General features: G+C 42.9%; 2 protein-coding genes across 4 annotated transcripts in view; both read right to left on the reverse strand.

The window, feature by feature from the left end:
• Positions 1-8,342, reverse strand: part of LOC133343832 (ras-specific guanine nucleotide-releasing factor 2-like) — a 74,703-nt gene extending 66,361 nt beyond the window's left edge. For all 3 annotated transcript variants that reach the window (XM_061553733.1, XM_061553731.1, XM_061553730.1), the window contains exon 1: positions 7,477-8,342. In XM_061553733.1, coding sequence (XP_061409717.1) covers positions 7,477-7,749 — 273 coding nt within the window. In that variant the 5' untranslated portion in view covers positions 7,750-8,342. The remainder of the gene's footprint in view (positions 1-7,476) is intronic.
• Positions 8,343-22,179: 13,837 nt separating this feature from the next.
• Positions 22,180-26,305, reverse strand: part of LOC133343833 (DNA mismatch repair protein Msh3-like) — a 70,383-nt gene continuing 66,257 nt past the window's right edge. The window contains 1 exon segment of the mRNA XM_061553734.1: positions 22,180-25,301. Coding sequence (XP_061409718.1) covers positions 25,220-25,301 — 82 coding nt within the window. The 3' untranslated portion in view covers positions 22,180-25,219.

A 26,305-nucleotide genomic window follows, 5' to 3' on the forward strand; every position in this document is an offset into this window, starting at 1 on the left:
TGATAACGATCACAATGAAGACCGATTAAAGACCAAAAGTATCACGGAATGTGATGTGATTAAATGAACGCGTCTGAATGAAGGTGCAGACAAATATAATTTAGAAAGGTTGTTAGAGACAGCGACGAGGGAGATTAAAATGTATAATTGCCTATATGTGAATATATTAAAAAAATTACTGAGATCACTGATTGATTGACCTCTTAATATTAGGGGTGGGGGTGGAGGGGGGCGAGGGTGATAATTAACACTGCCTAGCAACAACAATTATGAGCTTGCGTGAGGAATAATATCAGTGGTCTGCCAAAGTAAGACGTTGCACTGCAAGCGTATTGGCTATACTATACGAATTAGTTCAATACGGCTGCACGTCAGATCATGGCAATATTTCCCATGCGACTTTTGGAACACTGGTGAACGTCTTCACTTTCTCTATGCCTTTGGTCACTCATTGCTCTGTTTATTTTATCGGGTTCACATGTGTGCAGGGTGCGCCAAGACAGCTGTGCAATCTCATGTCATCGCGTCCTTTGCTGGGAGAGTGGAGGGAAAATGTTTGAAGGAAAGTTCAAAGCCCTAACATGGTTTTGGGAGAAAAAAAAATGAAATAAAGGACAAGTGTGGAAAGTGCATTGAAACACACAAGCATTCCAGCAAATACACTCTGCAGGTTTCGACTTGCCCAAACACTCGAGTGTTACACTGGTCCATGCCGATATGGGTGGCGCTACAATGGTACACTCTTAGTTGTTACAGGAAAAAAAATACCACATTGCAAAGAAGTGTCGCCTACATTGCAGCTGGGAAGGGAGGGGGGGGCAGTGGTTCACGCACTCCGCTATGAATCTGACGACCTGCTTTAGAATTTGGGCCATGGCTAACGCCAGTTCCGAAGTCATCTCTGAGTCTGTCCTGGACTCCCACATCACCAACCCGCCCTGAACATGCAGCATGGTGAAGTATATTCTTGGGCTTTTTCGGTAAAGTTACGTAGGTAGAAAATTTAAATTAATAAAAGTAAAATAAAATAAAAAGAATATAATTTAAAAAATATTCTTTTATTAATTTTAATTTTTTACCTACGTGACTTTACCGAAAAAACCCAAAAATATGAATCCTTGCAGTCACGAAAGCTTCAAATCTAGAAGCATGGAGAAGTATGGTCAAATAATCCTCCAAACCGACACAGCACCGGGAGGCCTTCACGCATACAGCAGTGCATTGACATTGTTGTTGTTGTTTTCAATCAAAGCTACGGCATCGCAAGTGCCGGATTAAGCTAGTGCGGGGCCTGTAGCATATGCTATAAAGCGGCTCTAAATAAAAATAAAATCCACGTAAATATTAAACCATGCGGTTACATTTTAACGATGTGAAATACAAGATGGGACAGCAAGTCGTTGGCGCTTGACACAATTCCTTAATCTCAGCCTCTGCTGCACTGTGGTTGCTTCACATCAGGAACCGAGGTGAATGTCATACATCGTGCTGAGCAACGCGCGGAGCAACCTGTCAACACATCTGCGAGATATACGGCACAAGCGCTAGAGCCGACGCAGCAGCTGTGTACCCTTGCCGTTTGTGTTTCATCTTCATTCCTTGCCAACTCCTCAAGAGATATAATTCGAATACCGCCCGGCTATTTATTGAGTAGATACGCCTGGATCCATCCACGTGTCTATGCACCCTACTTCTACAATTTGGCCAAACTGTGACTTTGCCAATGTTCACCACAGCAGTGGGTTGAGAATTGTCTTCATTAAATATTGTATATCAAAGTACAAAAGTTACATCTAGCAGCAGTAGCCTATCCTATTTTAAAAAAAAACAACAATAGCTGAGCGCTATAACTAGCAATCCAAAACTTTCCAAGTAGACTATTCAATCCGGCCATTTCTTAAGAGCATTCCCACAGCATGAGGTCATGTTTGGCACATGCAACTCAAGAAAGTGATGCTCTATGTTGCGTGGACACGTCTACCCAGTCAAGGGTATAAGGAAAAGAGACTGGGATTTTACGATGCTTTAGAGAGCGTGTTCTCGTGTGCCTATGAGTTGTTGATAAAATTAATAAGCAGGGATGTATCTCTGTCAACTTAATCAAACGTATTTCTTACACAACTGCTGCACGGCCTTCTGGGAGTGCATAATTGCGGCGGCATTGTCGAAGACAAGCAAACTCTTCATAGGTTTCGACATACAGTGTCTCATCAGCCAGTCATGCTTGAATACGCGTATGCGTGAATATGAATAGTGCATTCTAAATTTTCATTAAGACTTCGGAATATTAATATTGAAAGAAAATTAATGTTACTGGCTCATGGAAACAAAGTAAGCCTAATGGAATACGCACGCTGATGTATGCAACGAAAGTGTTGTACATTGCATTGAGGTTCTACATCATGTATTGATGTTCGTAATCTCTCTTAGAGGGACATGATTGCACATTCAAAATCAGTTTATCTCTGACCCCCCCCCCCCCACTTCGTATGAAATGCCTTTAAGGTATCGTTCAGTACTTTTATGTGCACAGAGCAATATTTATTAGACTAACGTTGGAAACAATATTTGCCTGGGGTCTTGTTAAATTCGTGCAGAAAATGTCTGCCAGCGCCTATATCATTACGCATTTCTGGCAAGGGCATTATTTATTCATGGCCGTAACAATGGTTTGTAAAACATGTTCAATGTCAAACATCGACGAACGTTACACGCAATACTACCGAAAGACATTTTCGCACGCATAATGTCACTGACTGGTTACAAGCTGTAACTACGATTGGAATCTCCACTCCCCCAACGGACACTGCATGTTTCTAAAAACACTAAAATATTGGTTTTCATGTTGGGAAAAAACACCCACACACGCAACTTTTTGTGCATCCAGTAGAAACATGTCACTGATTTTTCATGTTCAAAGCTAACCGTAGGATAAAAAAAAAATGTGCATTCTTTAAGTTGCACTTGGAAATGCTGCACGCAGCTGCAAGCCTTGCCGAGCCCGTATTACAGCTGCCTCGAGATCTCAAACGGCATTGTCTCCTTGTGCTGACCTCGAATTCACCCTTTAATATGTGGAGCTGCGTGAGATTTAATACATTTCACATATCATCGACCTGCCTACAAGTGCTTGCAGCTTTTATATCTACAGCATAAATAATTACTAAGCACTGTAATAATAGCATCAACAAATCTTGCATTCTCTTTGATTTTAATAATTAGGACTGCTGTGCATACATGTAATGCAATGGAAATGAATTCAGCACTGTCTATGCGTAGGTGGAAGCTACGTCAAAATGCTGAACATACTGCAGGCACAGCTTGCCTCTTCATCCCACTGCTCCAAGCAACAGGTGCATGCCCAGGTGTGATGCTGCTGCTTATCCAGGAGATACAAAAAAACAAGCAGCCCACACGTCCCCTCCAAGCCAGACAGCCAGCAAAACTTGTCTCTTTTCACCTCTCTTGCCTTCTCTGTACTGTATGTCCCAATTAACGTCGCTTTCTCGCTTTGTCCGTTTCTCTCTTCCTCTGCCCCCTCTTTCTACCTCTCCTCTATACATTCCTCTCCTCCCTCCACTGCATCCCACCCACTTACCCCCTCCCCCTATCTCTGTCCCTGTTTCTCTCTCTCTCTCTCTCACCTCTTACCCTCGATCTCCTTATTCCCGCCTCTCCCTTTACTGTCTCAATCTTCTTAGGTTTTTTCGGTAAAGTCACGTGTATCCTGGTCATATCTGTCTGCTTATATGTCTGTCTATAGTTTTCTGGTTTGAATTTTTTGTTGCTATTTCATTTACCTGATGACGATTGCTTGTGTTGCAATCGAAACGTCGTGATTTTTATTTTTATTTTATTAATTTAAATTTTTAACCTACGTGACTTTACCTAAAAAACCTAATAATATGCATCCTTGCAGTCACGAAAGCTTCAAATCTAGAATTGTCTCAATCTCTCTTGCCTCTCCCAAATCCTCCCTGCCACTGCTTGTCGGATTCTCTCGCTCTCCTCTTTCCGTTTTGCTCTTTCTCTCTCTTTCCTCTCCGTTTCACGACCCTTTCACTCTCCCTGCCCCTCTCCTCTCCGTTCCTCTCCCATCTCTTCCTCGCTCCTCGATCTATCTCTACCTCCCTCCTCTGCCTCTGTTCTCTATCTCTGCTCATCTATCTCCCTATTCTAATCTCCATCCTCTCTTTCTTTCTCTCTCCTCTGAAGCTGCCCCCCCCCCCTCTCCAGCAGAGGAGGAGGGCGAGGATGTGCAGGGGGTGCCCTGCCAGGCAAAGGGGCGTCAGAGCCCGGACTGACGAACGCATCAGACACTGGCTTTGGGGCGGTGGCGATGATGTGCGGATGGCGTGCAGTGATTGTGGTGCCGACGCTGCAAGTCGCGGTGCGGCATGTGGGCCGGTGCTTGGTTCTTTTGTTGCCATAAAGGCTGGTATTCTGATACATTGGAAATACTCCAGCGCAATTGCCGCTGGAGGTAATAAAATTATAAAAGTCAAAGTCTCTCTCCTCTGTCGCGTTTACCTGGGATACACGGTCGGGGTGGAGGGAGGAAGGGTGGTTAAGAGGCGTGACGTCAGCGCGCACGAATCCGACTCAACGCTGTGGGATGCGAGCAATGTCATCACGCAGATGTGCGAGGTGACATCAGCACGTGGCACACGCACTTAAACTATAAACTATTTGGTTTTAATTTCACCAGGTAAGACCCACTTTTGAGTTATGTAGCTCTTTTTTTCAGAAGCGGCCTGTCCACACATGATAGCTCGACGAATTGGCTCATCACATGGACATTTAGAGCAGCCAGATACTCTAAACGCGTGATGTTGATTTTAAACATGGAGGGAAAACCCGTAGGACCCTGAGAAAAATCCACACGACCACGGGGAGAGAGAGAGAGACCATGCAAACTCCTAATATAGAGGCGTCAGGTTTGGGATCGAACCCACAACCTCCTGAATACCAGGGGAGACAGTTAACATTTCGCCACCGCGGCGCCCCACTTGGGCGTGGGACATCTAAAGAATCCAGGCAAGAATCCAGCCATACGACGTTTGTTCGAGTATAATATGATTTGCTGGTCTGCAGGAAGGCCTACTCATTCCACATCAGTCGTAGGGGGTTGTTTGACCTTACTTCACCGTGCTGACAGCGCAGATAGGTTGTCGGTGGGTGGTGGCTGAGGGTGGTGCATGGGTGTTCGGGGAGGGGCAGACTGTTTCAAATATCACTGCCACAGATGTTACCCATGACCGGGAATCAAACTCAGGTCACCAGGTCACTACACAGCAACACTGCGCTAACCACCACACCATTGACTGTGTGACCCCCTTCTTGTGTCGTCAATGAACCATTGAAATCGAAACCACACGTGGTTAGCAAAAGTTCAGTGGCACCAATTTCTTTGCAAGGCCAACACAAAGAGAATAAAACAAACATATACACGTGAATGAATGCAATCACCTTTTCAATAGGTTGGAGTTGTGCCACATTGGGGCTTGCACTGTGCTACGAACTCCCAGCGTCTTGAGTTCAATTCTCAACCATGGCTAACGTCAATGGCAAGTGTTATCTTACACCAGTGCTGGATATGTCCCTAATTAAACCACACTTTCCAAATCATGGAAGATACAGGTGCCTAATGATAAAGTAGAAAAAACCCTTTCAACACCAAATCACTATCATATAAGTCTGCACTGCCCCAATTATGCATTTGAATGCAGTGGGTGCGTTAATCAGCAATTAACTCTCAAAGCAATTGGATGGCTAAATCACTAGGAAAATTATGATCTACAAGTTACTCTTAAAGCCATACGAAATCACCATCACTAACCAGCAGAAGGAAGACCTTTAAAATAACCCCATGCGGATGGGGAGGCAGCAGGGTCATCATTTATTTTCATTGCTCAGCACTTTCAAATGCCATCTATGTGCTAGAGATCTATTGAAAGACCACAACTAATAGTTGGGAAATATTGTACGGACAAGTGAAATACCTAGTGTGTGCCCATGGACTAACACTCTCTCCAAGCTGGGTCGGTCTAGAGTCAACAAGAAGTGCATATTGAGTCAACAATGCACTATTTTAAAAACATGGTCAACTTACATCACTATTTACAGTATTTTAATAATTCGCCTTGATGTGAGGTAATTAAGCATAATAAATACATTTGTGATATTGAGCACATCGACATTAATGTGCACATCTTCTCTTTATAACTTTTTTTTGGTATTCTGAGATCTATATCCCAAGTACTATACATTATAGATGCACAATTATTGCAAGTTAAATACGTTTCAGTAGTACTGCCAAAGTGTAAATCTTCAGTTTGGCACCACACAGAGAAAGAGAGAGAACCCCCATTGTGCATTTCTCTCAGCTCTACATCATTTGCTGGCTTGTTTAAAAGTGCTTGCAATCCCCAGGTCCTTTGCACCTGAGCGCGTTCATCATCACTTACATTAACTTTATGTACATCAGGTGAGAGCTATTTTACGCGAACAAAAGTAAATTTTTTCAGGTGATACCTGGGAGACAAACTCACATGCAAACAAGTGGAAACAACATCACGCAACTCAAAACAAATCCACTGAATATTTACCAACAGTTAAAATGCAAATTGTATCTGTACATCGTATGAAGTTTAAATCACTTACATTCAAATGTGATGCGTGTTTAATCTGTGTATGGGGTATATTGCAAAATTGCTTAAATCACAGAGACCAACTAGCGAATCAAAATGCATATCGAGAAAAGGACTTTGCAGTAATACAATAAAATATAAGCAGAACTCCATTTCGTGTCTCCACATATGAATAAAATTATGTTTTAGTCCATCGACCTATGGGCTTTCCAGACCAACATTATCCAACAGTATTTGTTAAAGCAAACAAACTCTGGCCTGGTAGTTTATGTGTTTTGTGTAACTCTAAAGATGATGACAGAACCTCAATTAAAATTTGCCTACAGGCACGGATCATGCCCTGGTACTTAAAATCTTTGTTTACAGAACATTACAGGTGTACACATCGTATAGGGGACGTTCGACTGTGTTCCGAGCCTGAATCAAGAAGGCCAGAACGGTGCATCAGGTTTCAAGTCGACCAAACTCAGGTGTTCATCTTTCTTAACTGCTAAACCGGCATCGTTTATCGTTGTTTTACACAAAAAGCATCACGTTCGATACTTGATAGCCTTATTTTTTTCCGGACGGATTTCTAGGGCTTTCCATTTTTATTACCATTATTATTTATTAATCGACACTGGGTGACGATTGCGATGATGATGATGATACCGATTGAAAATTTCTTCAGAACTGATTTTTCGTCCTGTATTTGTTGTCCCCGCCCCACCCCCGGGCACCTCCTCCGATGAGCACGGTTGGCCACGTACGGTTAGAACGAAGTTCAACACACACACACACAAACACACACAGATAATACAATTCGATGATGTTCGCCCTCACTCACCTGCTTCTCCGGGAGGTCACGGGAGCCGCCGGGCTTGGGGGAGGACACCCGCTCGCACGCGCAGCCCTCGAGCAGATGGACAGCCGAGGGACGCGCGTTCGCCTCGCTCTCGAACGAGAAGAGGAGGTTTTCGTACAGGGCCATCCAGCGCAGGTGCCACCTGCTCGTCTCGGCGCTGCGCTTGCGCACGTAGCCCACTTTGCACGCGTCCCGCCGGGCACGCAGAGCCAAGTGCAGGCAGTGCGACTCGTTGAAGCGCAGTCCCTTCTGCATTCTCGCTGCTGTCTCACTCTGCCTACAATTCCTGCTCGGTCTGGGCTGCTGAGATTGAGAGGCACCCACCGACCAACGAAGGTGGTGGGACCCGGTTGGCTCGAACAACCACCACCACTACCAGCCACCACTACCGCCAACACCTCCTCCCTTCTCCTCTCTCCTTCACTTCCACCGCCAGCGCCTCTTCCACTCCCCCCCGCGCGCGTGTGTGTGTGCGCGCGCGCGCGTGTGGCGCTCACGCACGATGCTTTGGACACAACGACGATCGAAGATGAGGCAGCCAGGACCTGTTGCAGTGGGGAGCCGAAGGACCGTGTGCCGTGTAATTGGTGAGAGTGCAAGAAGCTATCAATCCGATCTCCTCCCCCTCGTGGCCGTCATTTCCGAATAGAAGACTCCGTTGTCTCTCGAAGCGAACGTTTCTATTATACGCGCACGCACACGCGCGCGCGCGCGCGTACACGCGTTCAAGCCACTACACAAAGAGTGTTGCTGCGATAAATGTGAAGCTCCCGTTGGATGAGGTCGTGTTCCGCTATGGCAACTGCGAGTGACCCTGCGCACAGACGCGCACGTGCGCCACGCGCGCACTCGCGCCAAGGATTTGGGATTTACTCCATTAAGCCGAATTCCATCGCCCCACCCCGCGTCCCTAACTCTCCCCATGATACGCCTCCCCACTCCTCCCAATCGCGTGCGTCTAGTTCTCCAGTATACAACAACAACGACGACGTGGCGACTGCAGTCCACAACAGTGCCCTCCTAGCTGCGTTGAGTTCCATAGACTCACAGAGAGATGCGCACATGGCCGCAAATATTGATAGGTATGTCACTAACTGCTACTACACCATGGAACTGCACGCAGTGAAGTGTATAAAGGGTAGTGGCTAATCATGGGCAAATAGTGGGGAATGACTAACAGCAATATCTGCACACGCGCTCCAAAGAAGGGAATCGGACCTTAATATTAATGCATATTCTGCAATAACAAGATTACACATTTACATCCCAACGTGCGTTCAAAATCCATTTATCCCTGCCAATAAAGATTATCATTTTAGTTATTAAAGATTGGCAGTTTGTTCTGCTTGCTGTGCTGTTTTATTTGTTGCCGAAGCAGCAAGCCCTGGTAGCGTTTCTCAGGCACTGTATGTAATGCTGCTCACTCTTGCCAGCAACTCCATGGTTCGCTGGAGTTGAAAGCGCATTTAGGTGCAGGAGACCCTTTGAGTTCCCTGCCCCCACACCTCCCAAGGGGGCACATTAGGGTTGATATATTTTCACGAGGATCAGCGGCAGTAATCCGGCCTGACCCAGCAAGCTGGGAAGCTTGTTTACTTTCCAGCCTCCCCCCTCTGTTCGCGACCATCTGGTGGCAATGATACTGATGATGATGTGAGGACAGGAAAACGCACGAACTTATCTTGAATATTTTGCTCGTGCTGTTGCACACTAAAGAATATGCGGGGACATTTTGATGCGCGCGGTGCCGCAGACTACACGCAATTATGTCAAAGCAATTAAATATGAATACCGATTAAATGTGTTACGCTCCAGGATGGCGTTGCTGAATAAAAACAACTTTTATTTTCCGAGTGTTTATGATGCAAAAAAATAAAATGGGATTTTATTTGCGCGTGTGACTATGTCGTGTTTAACTTTCCGTTTTATTGGTTTCAATTAACGAACACATTTTGTGACATTGTCGTTAGTTTTGTATAATGTGACACAACAAGTTGTTGCAAGAGCGCTTATTAAATGATAGCATCACAAGCAAACTAATCAACTAAGAATGGTACTCATAATACAGTTTTTTTGGGGTTAGATGGCGTAGATATATACATGTGTCGTTAAACCCGCCACCACCCGACACAGCCAATTAGTAAGGTGCGTCACGAAAACAGAATGGTACTGTTATACAAGTCGATATAAAGCAACGTCAATAGTTGAATGTTGATGTTCTTGCAGGCCATTCGTCATGACAACATAACCATAGAGATCATAACGCAGGATTTACACGGGATACATTTTACAGGCACTCACGGCTGTCATATGCAACATTACACGTGCCTCAACATTCCACACTTGCTGCAATGTTCTTACGCCACCCATTCAATTCATACAATTTCCAAAAAAAAAAAACACATCTTACCAAATATTCAAGCACCTTACCGGGAGGGTCATGCTTGGGATTCTGTGCCAGTGTTTGTACTCGAGCCGCAGTGTCAGTTGCACGGTTGCAACAGTTTTTGAGCGATATTGAACATCCTTGCCATTACCAAACACCGGCACATTAAGTGTGGTCGGTGGAGCAGCGTAGAGATGGCTGCTGTTCTTTGTTGAATTAGTCAGGGGTTGCCCAGGGCTTCCAGTGACCCTTCTGATGATGTATATATGAATGTTACTCGTCCTGGGGACTGGAAGCCAGTGTGTAATAGTAATTCAGGCCCCCACAACCCATGCTGTCAAACGGCTGTGTTATGCAGCCTCATCTACAAGGGGGGGGGGGGGCAGATCGCTTGAAGGCCAACGCCTCTGCAAACATGCCAATGGTGGACCGTATTCCAGCGTGCATACCCGCGGCTACACTCAGACGTGTTACCACTAAAGTGCAACACAACATGCAGCCAGCCCATCCCTTGTGTGAGGTTAATTAAAACAGCCTACTTTTTCATTTACCTGCTATCTTTGTTGTTGATAATTGGTTTTTTACCCTTTTATCTGGCAACAAAACTGATACCTTTTTTTTTTACAAGTTTGCATTGACCACAATACCTGCGGTCGGAATGCAAACAAAAAAACACAACTTTGATAATGTATGCACTGTCCTTTAAATTGATTGGTCCACACCCGAGACAGCTTTTCTTAGAGCCTCGTCTCACATGGTGTTGGACCAGATGACGCCAAACGGCGCACAACTCAAAGACAATGCACCATCAGAGTATGAGAGCTCGGGGTAAGCATTTACACCATTGGAACCTCCTTTACCAGTAGCAAAATATGATTATTGGTTTTTTTACCCTTTAATCTGGCAACAAAACTGACACCTTTTTAATAAGGAGTCGTGTTTGCATTGACCAAAATACCTGCGGTCGGAATGCAAACAAAAAACACAACTATGATGATGTATGCATTGTCAATGCAAACATGACTCCTTGAAAAAAATGTGTCAGTTTTGTTGCCAGATAAGAGGGTAAAAAGCCAATTATCATATTTTGCTACTGGCAAAGGAGGGTCCAATGGTGTAAATTCTTACCCCGAGCTCTCATACTCTGATGGTGCATTGTCTTTGAGTTGTGCGCCTTTTGGCGTCGTCTGGTCCAACACCATGTGAGACTAGGCTCGAAGAAAAGCTGTCTTGAGTGTGGACCAATCAATTTCAAGGACAGTGCATACATTATCAGAGTTGTGTTTTTTTGTTTGCATTCCGACCGCAGGTATTGTGGTCAATGCAAACATGACTCCTTGTAAAAAAAAAGAAGTGTCAGTTTTGTTGCCAGATAAAAGGGTAAAAAAACAATTATCATGTTTTGCTACTGGCAAAGGAGGTTCCAATGATATAAATCTTTGTTGTTATTGTGTTAGAAAGTTGAGGATTTCACTTCAAACGTCCCATGCTAAAATGTTTAAATGAGGTAATCCCACGGATTCCTTCACATGAAGATGCACTGAGCTTTACCTTCAATACTCGTTCCCCGCAATTGTGGCACAGACTTAAAGTCGCACCACTCTATGCCTGTGAGATGTTCCTAACTCATTATGAAAAGATTTAGAGTGAGAAAAAAACACCCTTTGACGTGTTTCTGAAATAATGTCGAGCGAGTAGAATTTTCGAAGTTCAAACTAATTTTGAAAGCATAACTAAAGACTGCATGAACATGTACCCAATGTGCCTATACATATTTTATTCATGAGTTTTGAATCATAGCTAGAGCGCCATATACGTTTGTTGTATATGTCTATCAGAAGAAGCCCATATACTTATTTGACTTGTCAAAAAAAAACTTTGTATTCTAAATGTTCAAGCTACATTTTCCATCTGCTGTTCATAATCAACGTTTTTGGGTTTAGATCGCGTTATTTATAAATGTGTCGTAACCCTCCACCACCCGACACGGCCAATCAGTAAAAAAGTGTCACGTTGACAAAAGACAAATTAGTTCACTGCTTTAGCCCACCGGTGTGTTGATGCTGGTTGCAATTACCAGCGAAACGTCGTACTCAAATTGTAAATGTTGTGGTTTTGCGCTTCAACACACCGGTGGGCTAAAGCAGTGAACTAATTTGTCTTTTGTCAACGTGACACTTTTTTACTGACTGGCCGTGTCGGGTGGTGGAGGGTTACGACACATTTATAAATAACGCGATCTAAACCCAAAAACGTTGATTATGAATAATATTGGTCGCGAAAGCCTACGTGTTAATCCATCTGCTGTGTTTATCAAGAGGAATTTCAGGGAGTTTGAATGTCTAGGGTCGGTGCTGCTCATGTAACGAGATACCTAATTATTCACAGAAGGGAAATGCAGAGTAACACACCAGCAACTCCTCCTTTGTATTGTACAGCAGTGGACATCATGTTGGTGTATGCTTTAATGATTTAACGGGATGAATCAGCGACATTCCCTTTATTTTCAGGGACTTTAACATCAATACATACGTTCTCATGTCCTCTAACAAAGCAAAATGTGGTTGTCAATCTTAAACTGGCACTCTGTGCTTGCAGAGAATAAATACATTTACGCACATGTTAGCAAAGGCAGTATATATTGATAATATATCTGCAGTATATAAAAAATGCCTCACATTTATGGTGAATATATTTATTTAGCAATCTTCCAGGTATATGTTCTACGTCTATATCTGTAGAATACAAAAGGGTAGCTACATTCAATGGAGTGGCCTTGCCTGTTAGCTATTGATGGAGGTCACCTTGTGAATATTTTGCTGAAGTGTGTCCTCCAGTGATTAAAATGTGGCAACGGCTTTGTGACCACAAGCTCACGTATGGATTTTCTGTAGGAACCAAAGATTGCCATAGCAATTATATGGCAGCACAACACGAGTGGTTTTGTATGAGCAGGTGTCATGGTCAGTTTTGGGCAGATAGCGTCCATCTACTCGTGCAGGATACAAATGTTTACTAATATTGTGTGTATGTGTGTGTCACTGGCTTGTTATGTTTGAAACTGATGACCAATGTAACAAATGGTCACAACACAGAATTCCTAAATCATTTACTGGATAGATAATCGAAATATATTCCAAGTATAAGTCACTGTCAAGACACAATATTTGTTGGGGCGCTAGTCGGACCTTGAACATTGTTATACGAATGTGCAGACGCCACCATGTAAAGAATTATTCAATATCATGGCAATGCTGGGTTAGGCTAGATCGCAGTGAGTGGGTGGGTGAGTGAGTGGGTGAGTGGGTGGGTGAGTGGGTGAGTGGGTGAGTGGGTGAGTGAGTGGGTGAGTGATTGATTGAGTGGGTGATTGAGTGAGTGGGTGAGTGAGTGGGTGAGTGATTGATTGAGTGGGTGGGTGAGTGAGTGGGTGAGTGATTTATTGAGTGGGTGGGTGAGTGGGTGGGTGAGTGGGTGAGTGGGTGGGTAAGTGGGTGGGTGGGTGGGTGAGTGGGTGAGTGTGTGGGTGGGTGAGTGAGTGGGTGAGTGAGTGGGTGAGTGAGTGGGTGTTTGGGTGGGTGAGTGGGTGGGTTAGTGGGTGGGTGAGTGGGTGAGTGGGTGGGTGAGTGGGTGAGTGGGTGGGTGGGTGAGTGGGTGAGTGGGTGGGTGGGTGCTTACCAGTGAACTTCCACAGTAAGTTTTAATTTCAAAGCCTTACAACCGACCAGATCAATGTGCTATGATTGTATTTGTAACATTAAACATACCCCAATGGCCAATGGTGGGTGTACCACTGCCATTTTTGACGGACCAAGGTGAATTCCCAGCACTAGTGGATTTATTGACGGTAGAAAAGTTTCCAAATCACTTCAACGAATAAAAAAAAATATCCCACAGATAATTGCTAACATGATTTTTATGGACCGCTACTCCACTGTGGTTTAAATGGGTTTGGTAAGAATTGCTCAACTTGCACATTTTTCCCCTTTTGTATGTTTTACATTATAGCAACTCTCCCTGCTTCAAAAGATTTTTGCACTGCCCAGATGTTATCGCTGGGATGATAGGACACGGACAAACCACCCTTGCCCAAATGTGTCAAAAGAATGTTGCTTTCAAATTGCTATGCCATGAAAATGGAATTCATTTGCCGTGGGTATGCTATTGAAAAAATTTGTGAGGTGTATTAATGCAATAATTGCCGTGTTTGAATAACGTTTTGTTTGTTATAGAAGTGTTTAAATTGAAATAATATTGGAACCACAAACAGGAGTCTGACTTGACTCCAGCGCTATGTGACGATGAGAATCCTGTCGAGATTGGCTCTTAATTAATAGCACGGTTGGTTATACACAGTGCGAAAGAAGTTCAAAATACATAGACATACTGTTCCAAAGACACCCTCTACTCCAGCTGCTTGTTATACTGATCAGCTGCGCCGCACCCCGAGTTGAACACGAGGCCATACAACACGTAAACTACCTTTGTAGAGGTCCAAATACAGTGGCAAGGGTCTCCACTGCCTCACATGAGAGAGAGAAAGGCTACTTGTCTTTCTCAAAGGAAAGATCAGATTACAAATGAAACAAGTAATTCGTATACATTGGTCAATTCATGATGTTAGTATATCCAACGCATGCCACCACTGAACTTGCGGGCAGACCAGTGGCAAGGGCACCGTGTGTGCTTCACGTCGGCCCGGGTGCGATCGCTCGCGGCTCTTGGAAAGCCGCTCCATCATCACGAGCTGTTACGACGTCGAGACAAACGCGCCACCACTGAACATGGAGAGTGGGAAGGCGGTGGAAAAAGTAGAAGAGGAAAGAGAAGCTGTGACACAGGTAGAGTAAGTCAATAGCAATAAGCTGCCGGGGAGCTTTAGGAGTTCAGAAGGTGAAATAATGCGGCAGTGGAGCTGTGTAAAGGAGATCTGAAGTTTTGCCATTTGTTGAAGAGCGAACGTGTAAAGAGTAAGTTGGTGAATAAGTGGAGATCAGAGTCATAATGTTTATTTAGACTGCAGGAGGAATCCGATGAGCTCTAAAGCAATTCTTTCACATGTGTCCAGTGTGGGCAGGTCAGCGAGTTACAACAGGAAACAATACAAGAAAAACGATCGGAGTGTAAAATAGAGAAATGGTAAGCAAGGCACTGCGTACAAATCAATAATACATGCATTTATTATATAAGTCCGATTTATCAAGATTGGGCAAGGTAGAAAAAAACACAAAACAGTCCCAGACCACACCAAGATAACGCCACACAGCAGTAGCTGTGTGGCGTTATCGATACACAGATAATGATGAAAGTTGCAAATCACATTTGCAAATGTGATTGTATCCAGCACTGATCTTCTGCTTTAGGATATTTTTTGAAGGAATATTTACGACGTTCGGGGAGGAATTAAGGTTGTTGTTGTTGTTCCAAAACGTTGGTGCCGCAACGGCAAAGGCGTTGACACCAATTCCCATTCTTGTTCTAGGGATAGTTAAAAGGCAATTAGATGGACGCCAATAAGATGGACCCCGTAAGTACGACTCAAGGTGAAGGTCTACAACGAGGAGGTAACACCTCCCGCACTGAACTGTGCCAATCAACTCACACGTCGCAATGAACACGAGTGAAAGAGTGACTTTATTACTATAAGTCGGTGGACCGTCATCGGGAGGTGATGATATCTGCCCAGCTGTCACCTTGACGGAGAGAGAGTGTTGTGCCGTCCACACTCACTTCGTCATCAGAGTTCAGCACTGACAGCAGCTGCGGCAGCACCGCTGTCGTGTTGGCCGTGTCGCTGGCGCCACCGCGTCGTGAACGTCGATCGGCAATCCACCTGAGCAGGAGGAGGCATCGTTGCGGGCAAGAGAAGACGCCTGCTCGTCGACTGCGAATAAGGATAACCGGACTGTCTTCTATCTATCTTCTATCTTCTTTTATATTTTCTTTTATATATATAAAAGTCAAAAATAGTTTGTGTGTGGGTTTGTGGCGGGGTTTGTGGGTTTGTTTGTGTGTTCGTGCGCTTGCGAAGGATTTGGCTCTCCAACGGTGGGGTTTACGTAAAATAAAAATACCCAGGTACCACGACGTAAGCCCCGTCGTGAGCAACCGCTATTCCTTTTTCACATCCTTCAACTTTTAATTAGTTTCATTAGCGATTTAGTGCAATTTTTGTGTGCTTACTTTCTATTTATTTATTTATGACGAGTGCATGACCATACCAACTCACGTGCCTTTGGTGGGGGGGGACGGCCCATGCCAAGTCGCACGCCTTCGGTGGGAGTGAGGGGGGCATTTTCTTTCGCGTTAAAAATGCTATTAAAAATACACTAAACGCTCAAGTAAATTCTTCACTGTGTGATGTTCACCCCGTAGATATTACTGCAGAGCGGCCGGGGAGATCGTGGCTGGGGGGGGGGGGGGTCAGGGGTAGCTGCCCAGCCCCAGCCTGCCAAGGTACCACCTCGGCCGGCTGGACAATCTGGGAAAGGCCGGAGGCTCTGAACGGGACTAGGCCTCACCTCGCCACTCTCTCAGGTGAGTACTTTGTGCTATAGAGTCGATAAATACTGCTACAGAGTCAGTGTGTGCTACTGTAGTGATAGCAGGTACCACCACAGCCGGTATGCACTGCTGTAATCATAGCAGGTACTACCATAGTATGCACTGCTGCAATGAAAGCAGGTACCACCACAATATGCACTGCTGTAACATTAACAAGTAAACCCGTAAAAACAAAGTTTTTCACTATAAATCCTTTATATGCGTGGCAGCTAGAGTCCTCTCGTCCTCTGGCTTGAGATGGCTGCCACCTATGGGTCAGATGATTGTCTGCCACCATTAAGCAATTGGTAATTAAATATTTAATTTGTTTTCCCTAAACAGTGTAAAATTTTTGATTTTTTTCACGAAAATTAATTGTCACACACAACGAGTCTGTGTGGAAAATGTCAGCTCGATTGGATCACGGGAAGTGGGTTAAAAAACGAACAAAAGATTTGCACGGTCCTAAGCAAGCAAGCAAACTTAATATAAAGGATTTAAAAATATATTCGCCTGTGGAGGACGCGGGGATCGATCCCGCGACCTGTGGCATGAGAAGCGAGGGCGCTACCAACTGCGCTACTTCGCCACGGCCTGTGGAGGGGTTAAGCTCTGGGCTCTTACACTGTGACGTTCAGCCAAATCCATGAATGAGTTCTATTTGAATATATGTAAAATACATTTTTTTTGCCTAAAAAGTGTCAAATTTTGGGATTTTTTTCACGAACATTAATTGTCTCGCACAACGAGTCTGTGTGGAAAATGTCAGCTCGATTGGATCACGAGAAGTGGGTTAAAAAACGAGCGAAAGATTTGCACGGTCCTAAGCAAGCAAGCTAACTTAATATAAAGGATTTAAAAATATATTCGCCTGTGGAGGACGCGGGGATCGATCCCGCGACCTTTGGCATGGGAAGAGAGGGCCCTACCAACTGCGCTACTCCGCCACGGCCTGTGGAGGGGTTACGCTCTGGGCTCTTACACTGTGACGTTCAGCCAAAGCCATGAATGAGTTATATTTGAATATATGTAAAATAAAATTTTTTGCCTAAAAAGTGTAAAATTTTGGGATTTTTTTCACGAACATTGATTGTCTCGCACAACGAGTCTGTGTGGAAAATGTCAGCTCGATTGGATCACGGGAAGTGGGTTAAAAAACGACCGAAAGATTTGCACGGTCGTAAGCAAGCAAGCAAGCACGCAAGCAAGCAAGCAAGCACGCACGCAAGCAAGCAAGCAAGCGAACTTAATATAAAGGATTTAAAAATACCCCATAATCATAGCAGGTACCACCACAGTCAGTACGCACTGCTGTTACATTTTTAAGAATAGTTTTGAAAAAATTTTTAGCCCGGGCAACGCTGGGTATATAAGCTAGTGCTCTATAAAGTAAATTCGTCAATACGAATCACAACTACTTGAGGCCTGTGGTATGAAGTCCTTAATTTTGAGTCGTGCATATACATGAACTACTTTCGACATTGAAATGGTTTACTTCGATTGCTTTTGCATACAGAGTATTGCCTGTTTTATTTAATTTTTGATTAATACCAATACCTTCGTAACGGTATTATAAGTCGTATCGAACACCACTGCAAAGTATGATCTTGAGTTTTGATTGTGGTGTGCTGATCTTTAAAGGTGTATTGAGAATTTTTGATTCTGCTACTGATGCTCCTGCTGTTATGGAGTGACTCATGCAGCCAGCTATGGCTGCGGGGTTTGGTCGTACATGTTATGTATATCGTTTGTTGTTGGATTTGAATCACAGTTCCTATGGTCACTGTTACATTGTTTTTGTGGCTTTATTTTGGTGATTTTGAGGACGGTTTCGTCTGGCCATGTTTGTTTGTTGTAGTACAGAGTTGGCCTGATAACTTTAATCTACATTGTCTTATGGTTGTTATTGTTTGACTTGCACCCCACTGAGATTTTTGTACACAGCATTGAAATGCGGTGTTTTTTTCTGGAAGACTTTGCTGTTTTTTACAGGATTTTTTCTGTTGCATGTAGTCACTTTAAGATGTTTCTTGTTAATCTTTTTGTTTTGTTGCGGTTATATCCGAGTCAAGAGCCGCATGGCTCACAGGGTTATACCTAATAAATGAAGAAAATGAATATATTACAACTAGCCTTTTGCCCGTCCAAGGAGAGGTGTATTGTAATAAATCAGAAACTTTCAAGCGAAAAGCAGACTGCGACGTGATATTCATTGCATTAATGCGTGGGCAATTTGTAAGGGTGTGGTGAAACAGACCTATTTAATTTTAAGGTTATAATCCCTTGTTCATCATGACGTCCTTTTTACTTTGATGTCTCAACAGCGTTACGGAGACCACGTGACGTGAGGGTTCTGCCTTTGTAGTGAGGGTTGTAAGTTGACGCCGAGGAGGAGGAGGCGCCTCGACCCCCCATGTGGAGTGACGGCAGCCGCTAATTATTATGAATGGGGGGGGGGGTGTCCATTTGGAGGAGGTCACCTTATAATGATTATTAATGAAGGGGGCTGTTCGATGTGGAGTGACGTCACCAGCTCATGATTACGCGATGTAACACAATTTTTGTTCCTGGGTAGTAAGTGTTATTTCCAACCTTTGCTTTTGTGAGCAGGACAGTGATATTTTTAAATTGACCTATTTTCAATAAGAAAACGGGCGAATGTGTATTTTTATTCATATAGAGTCAGAAACAAACAACATATGAATCTAAATTAATATGTATTCATACTAAAGTGATACAAGAATGTCTACAAAAGATTTAGAAGGGAGTAGTTTTTAGAGATTTACGATTATACTGTAAATCACTTTCACGAATCAGCCCCCAAATGTAGTCTCCCATCATGTTCTCGTTATACTGTCCTTGGTAGCAGCGTTCAAAGTCCAGTATATCCTGGTGTAAGCTCTCGCCTTGATCCTCCAAGTACGCTCCCATGTTCTCCTTGAATTTATCAAGATGAGCATCAAGGATATGGACTTTGAAGGACATCCTACAGCCTATTGTGCCATAGTTATTCACCAGAGTCTCAACCAGCTCCACATAGTTTTCGACCTTGTGATTGCCCAGGAAGCCACGAACCACTGCGACAAAGCTGTTCCAAGCCGCTTTCTCTTTACCAGTGAGTTTATTGGGAAATTCATTGCACTCCAGGATCTTCTTTATCTGTGGTCCAATGAAGACACCGGCTTTGACCTTTGCCTCAGACAGCTTAGGGAAGAAGTCTTGAAGGTATTTGAAGGCTGACAATTCCTTATCTACAGCTCTGACAAATTGTTTCATAAGGCCCAATTTGATGTGCAGTGGTGGCATCAGCACCTTCCAGGGGTCTACCAGTGGCTCCCACTTGATATTGTTCCTCCCCACAGAGAACTCGGTCCGCTGTGGCCAGTCCCGCCTGTGGTAGTGTGCCTTGGTGTCCCTGCTGCCCCTAAAGGCAAAGATAGCAGGGAAACTTGATGAAACCGCTTTGGAGACCCATCAGGAATGCCACCATTTTGAAGTCTCCGATGACCTCTCAGCCATACTTATCATACTTCAAGGCGTCCAACAAGGTCTTGATGCTGTTTAATCCTCTTTGAGGTGCACCAAGTGAGCCAGGGGAAGAGACGGGTACTTGTTACCATTATGGAGCAGCACGGCTTTGAGGCTCCTGGATGAGCTGTCAATGAAGAGGCACCACTCATTCTTGTTACAGACGATTCCGATTGCCTCGAACAGACTGGTCAGATTGTGGCAGAAGTAGATCCCATCTTGATGGGTGAAGAACCTGCAAAAAGGTTGGTGACGCTTCCTCTGATCTGCGACTTGCACACTTTCATTCAACAAGTTCCACTGCTTGAACCTAGACGTCAAAAGCTCGGCATTGGACTTGGTGAGACCAAGATCTCTGATCAAGTCATTGAGGTCTTTTTGGTTGGGGTAGTATGGGTTTCTCTCCTCAGCTCCACCTCTAAAATTGTCATCTGGATCTACAACGTCTTCCTCGCTCTCTGATTTTCTGTTCTCTTCTAAACGATATTCATAACAGGCTAGTAGGAGTGGGTACGGGGAACTCATGGCAGTGTGGCACCAGGGAAATGGATGAAGGAAGGTCCGGATACGTGATAGCAGTTGTATTCTTGCCAGTCCGACGTTTGGAAGGGTCCACCATGCAGAAGTAACAGTTGTTTGAGTGGTCAGTGGGTTCCCGCCAAATTCTTGGGATAGCGAACTTCATGGCTCTCTTTTCCCTTCTGTACCATCCTACAAAACCACATTTATTTCACCCATGACTCATGTGTAAGAGATTCTCGCAACATTTTTCATGTATGTAGGTGAAAAGGATTGCAGAATCTTAAGCTTGGTACATCTGACAATGTTCTAGTTAAACATCAGTAGAGGTGATTTGTTATCCATCACAATTAAATGAATATGACTGCTTTGCTGGCATTTGCAGATTTATTTTCAAAAGCCACAATTTTCCTAAATTCTAACATATATTCGCAACATTTACACGGACTATAAGACGGAATGTATTCAATAGTTGCATTTTACAATCGTAAATTCTACCAACCATTGAAACTAAAAGCATCAACTAGTTTTGCAGCTTAATGGATTACAACGCAAAATAATCCCACAGCCCTAAAGAGTTATATTTAAGCTTCAGTGACCAATTGGCTTCACACTGCAACACCCATTTAGTTGTAAAACATGCCATGACCACAAAATGTAAATACAAATGTATTTGGGGTCAATGAAATTAAATAGCATTCACAGATTATGCTTGTGCATAAAACGTTTAAGCCCGAGTGTATCACATTTATGCAGATAAACTAAAAGTGTCTCGTTTACAAAAAAAAAATCTCTGTATCCCTTCAAAACGCACTCGGGAGCATGCCCAGTCACCAGCCAACTAAAGGATTGCGATGCTTGTCTGCGATCTAAATAATTTTGCATACGTATTAGTGTATTTTTGTATTGCTTATTAAAATAAATCAGTCTCATTTGTACAATTTTTTTGGTGAAAGATGTATTAGCCTCGATGTAACTCGAGCACATCATGTGTGGTGCCTGCTTGCTCTCCCAGGCCCTGCTGTGGCTCTGTCAGCGTCCACGAGGACGCGTTTGTCTCTCTTGACAATGGAGTGTGCTTTTAACCGTCTCTATTTCAGCGTTTCGAGAGATGTGGTTCCATTTAGGCGCTGCGCAAATCCAGTGGCGAGATGTTAACTACTTCGCCTGGTGTACAGGCCATGGGTTCGATCCCGACTTTGACCCATGTATGTTTGGAGTTTGCGTGTCTCTATCCGTGGTCACGTGGATTTTTTCTCCGGGTCCTCCGGTTTTTCCCTCCACATTGAGAAACATGCGTTTAGAGTATTTGGCTGTTAAACATTTTCACATAAGCCACTTCGTTGAGCTATTATTTGTGGCCAGGTCACTTGTGAAGAAGATATATAGCTCAGCGGGCCTTACCTCGTAAAATATAAAGATTGATGGTAGTTTTAGTTTACAATGTTATTAATCTACCCCTTTTCTCACCACAGTCCCTGTGTATTTTGTAAAGCGCTTTGATATTAAGTTTCATGCAAACACTAAATAACTGAAAATTCGCGATTCTTCTTCGTTACAATATGCACATCGGGGAAAAAATATTTGTACATGTGCGTTTCGATGCACATACCGTATGAGCCTTGAGAATCGATATCGATGGATCATTATATATCCATGCAATAGTATAACAAGGTAACCAACAATTAAAAGGTATATGCAGTGTTTTTTTTATTGAGTGGAGCATTAATTTGCATTGTTACAAGCATACAGCGGTTGCTAAAGCTTTTCATTCAAATGCTCAAAGGTGCTGTGTGCGGTCTTTTGAAAGCATTAATGAAAAAAAGTACCCCCACCATGTATTATAAATACAGTACAGTACACGTGTGCAAACATATTACCAAGGGTCTTGCGTAAAGTTCAAATGTATTAATTTATTGAAATTACCCGTTTTAATCATGGATGTTTTATGTCACCACGGCCGAGGTGAGGGCTGCTTCCCCCAATTCCCCAGGTAATGCATCAATCATACATGGGATGCAACCATCTACACTTCCAAGGAATTCTCCAGCTCATCACTTTTGCATTTCCTTTCCTTGATTGGTGCTTTGCACATTTTTTTTACCCGACTTTGTTTATTAACCCCGAGGCAACAATTTCCAACGAGCAACCTTTTTTTTCTTTCAACAATAATTGACCCGCTTCATGAAAGTTTTATACCGAAGTGTTATTAATAATGATGTTAAAATTTTGTAACCTGTATGGAAATGACATTTGGCAGGAAATTAGAAACAGGGGGCGGAGCTGTGGCGTAGTGATTAGTGTGCAGTACTGTGTTACGAGCCTGGCGATCGATGTTTGATTCCAGGGCACGGCTAAAATCAGTGGAGTGATATTGGAATTGGTCTTAGCCCTCTCCTTCACAAACCTGCACTGCCCAGCATGGTGAGGTGTGGTAAACCACCATTGCCAAAACGTTGCTGGGAGGCGTTCATCCAGTAGTGGGTTGATAAAAGGGCTGTACATTATTATGGAATGTTACATATTTCACTAATTATTACACATACCTTCCGTTTAAACCATGGCAAGTCATCACAATGCATGGCAAGTCAACATTATGCATTACAAAATTTACATCCTTGGCAATTCAATGATTATGATCATAGATCGTAATTCGTTTCCTAAATAGTATCTATCATTTTAACCTTTTCGTTTTAATCATCAATAAATGCCCAAATGAAAATGATTCATGTAGAAAAGCCTCACTGGGTCTTAAGACCATTTCACGAGGGTCCTCATGACGTTTGAAAAATGTTAGTGGTGGAAAGTTTTGCACATGGAAGGAAACCAGGGCATGTGTAGAAAACCTAAACGTACGAGGGGATAATGATGTTCTTTTGACATCGCGCCCTTCATGGCGGGGCGTTAGAGCGCTTAACATCATTTCGCACACGTTTGAAAGGGCACCACCATGTGGCAGCTGCTCCCTCTGGGCACAAGGAGACTCAACACCTGGCCTATAAATGGACATTCATCTTCCAATAGAGGGCGATGATTGCTATGTGTAAGTCCAATTGAGTAATTTTGAGGGTAGTTTTCTAATTAGCCAATTTGGATAACGCTAAAAGACAGAGACAAAATCACAAATCGATGTACTGGAGTGTCATCTTTTAGCCAATTCAGCCCATTGGGTTTGGGACATCAGTGATCTATCAACCGTCGTCTCCAAAGCATTGGATTCACCGGTGTATACAATGATGCCTGCTTAAAAAAAATACATTAAGAAAGCCTGATTGTTTCACTATACACGTGCATTAATTAGGCAACGACTTTCATGAGCTGGTCATGAAGCATTTTTGTAGGCTTCTTTTATTTAAGTAGCGAATGTCCAATATGGCCGACAGAGCTGAATCACTTCCATTTGGCTCCTCCAAAGAAGTCTTGAACCCGGCACCTCAGAAGTAAACATTAGAATATCCTGAGCCTCTTCTACATTCAATGTTAATACGAGGGTTGGGAAAGTCTATACCAGAAATGTGTATTCCCCTCACATATACCATAATCCATCCATACTTCCACGATCAATATTCCCCATTCAAATGTAAAAATGTCAAGGGTACACTTTTCACATTGGTTGCATAGTAAATATGAACATTTGAACTCTGGGGAAGCATGGCCTCAAACACAGAGCCACGTGGTCATTAGAAGCACACACTCGTAAACATTAGAAATCTATTACATAACATTATGTGCCAAGTAGAAGTGCCAATCTGCCTTCTTTAAAGGTAATGGCAGGACACATCTGGCTAGTTAAATTACAATGTTACATATTGAAAATGTAAACAATGTTTAATGTTGGCTTCTTCCAAATGATTTGAAAGGTGAATTTGAAGAAAACATTTATTTTGATCGTAGATAATATGTTCCAGGTTTTATATTTTTGAGATGTGGTCAATTATCAAAACAAATTTGTTACAATTACATTTCTATAAACATTTCCAATGTTTGCTTCATCAGTAATTTAAGATGAAAATAGTCTGCATCATAAAAATGTTGCCATCTCTCAGACGGCTAATTTGAATGATGCCATCACAAAAATCAGCACTGGCTCAGAAATAAAGCAGCAAAAATATAGTAACAGCAGCAGCACGGAGCACAGTGGTTCATTCCTATTCTTAGGTTTTTTTCGGTAAACTCACGTAGGTAAAAAATAAAAATTAATAAAAGTAAAATAAAATTAAAATTAAAATAAAAATCACGACGTTTCGGAAGCAACACAAGCTTCCGTCTTCAGGTGGAACAGTCACAGCACGATAGCTGTATCACTTGATACATCGTGATTTTTATTTTATTTTACTTTTATGAATTTCAATTTTTTACCTACGTGACTTTACCGAAAAAAACCTAAGAATATGAATCATTGCAGTCACGAAAGCTTCAAATCTAGAATTGGTTCATTCCTGTAATGGGGAAGAATTGTTCGTCTGACATTGTAACCATTAAACTGGCAAAACCATTATCAATCCAGGCTGTGCTACTGAATAACAAAATACCTAGATCACAACCTACAAAGTATATCCAGTGTCTTTCTTATTTGCATAACCCTTGTTCTTTTGATGCATGCACAACATCAGCAACAGTCAGAAATGCAGGCATTGCAATTTCAACAGGACACAGCTGTACAGCATAGCATCATGATTCCACATCATTCCCTATGCATCACAGGGAATTTTTAGCAAAGGAGCGCAAGACAATCGTGAGAAGCTGGCATCAGGAAAACAAAGTCTGCAATTGGTTGGAAGCTTCATTTTCTTCCAGATCCCAGACTCTTAAGAAGTGGCTGATGTTCTTTCTGCAAAGACATATTACATTTTAGATCATCAATAAAATCCATTCATATGCACACAAAGGCTGACTTGCATTTTCTAACGTTATGATCAAATGCACTGTATATACATTCTCAAAATTATAATTAATGACCCCGACTCCAGATTTTGGGACAGTGTGTATTCGATATTCACTTATAATGAACTTATATGCACTCTTAAATTGTGATATGCTAAAAAAAAGCATCGCTTTCGTTTCCCCTAATAGTCATTATATTCATATTTCTGAATGACGAGATGACCACGGCAACAAGCCCACAACATCAAAGATGTGCTCTCTGTTCAGCCTGCTTTTCATCTATAAAATTCAATCAACAGCATTATTCCAACGTGTCGATTTAAATATGTGTGCCCCTCTGCAGGTTTCCATCTCAGCTGCACGCAGCTGACAACCTGATTTTAACAGCAGAGAACAAAGTCAGTGATATGGAATTTAAGAAAGTATTTTTTTCGCCAAAATCAATGTCACGTTACAGAAGTAGATGTATAACGATGCGAAGAGCATATTGAACAATTTGCACACCTTTAACGGACACTGGACCAGAAACTTATTTAATTTAAAGTAGTTTGTATACACTCTAATGAAGCTGCACGTGGTAGAAGACGGTGTGCATATGTGCACTATCAATTTTACTACACATGCATACTGTTCTTACCTGTTGTGTGGAATTTAGGAATCCATTCCCTTGGTTGCCACACACTATATTTTCACATTTATTTTAAAATAAATTATTTGGTAGCAAAATGCAAAAAGGAATTACAAAAGCGTAATAATTCATTATCTTCATTAGTAACATTCACTTTTTATTCATGTTAGGTCATGCCAAATGGCTATTTTAACATATTTTCACTGCTGGATGAGAACCTCTCGATGCCGTGTTGTTTGCCCATACTTCGCCAAACTGGTCGATGAAGGTTCGTGAAGAGTAGACCTAGGACCCGGTTTGAATATCAATAGGCAATAACGTTA

The sequence above is a fragment of the Lethenteron reissneri genome, chromosome 18 (genome assembly GCF_015708825.2).
Source record: "Lethenteron reissneri isolate LAM-NWPU_2019-01 chromosome 18, ASM1570882v1, whole genome shotgun sequence".
NCBI classification, from domain to species: Eukaryota; Metazoa; Chordata; class Hyperoartia; order Petromyzontiformes; family Petromyzontidae; genus Lethenteron; species Lethenteron reissneri.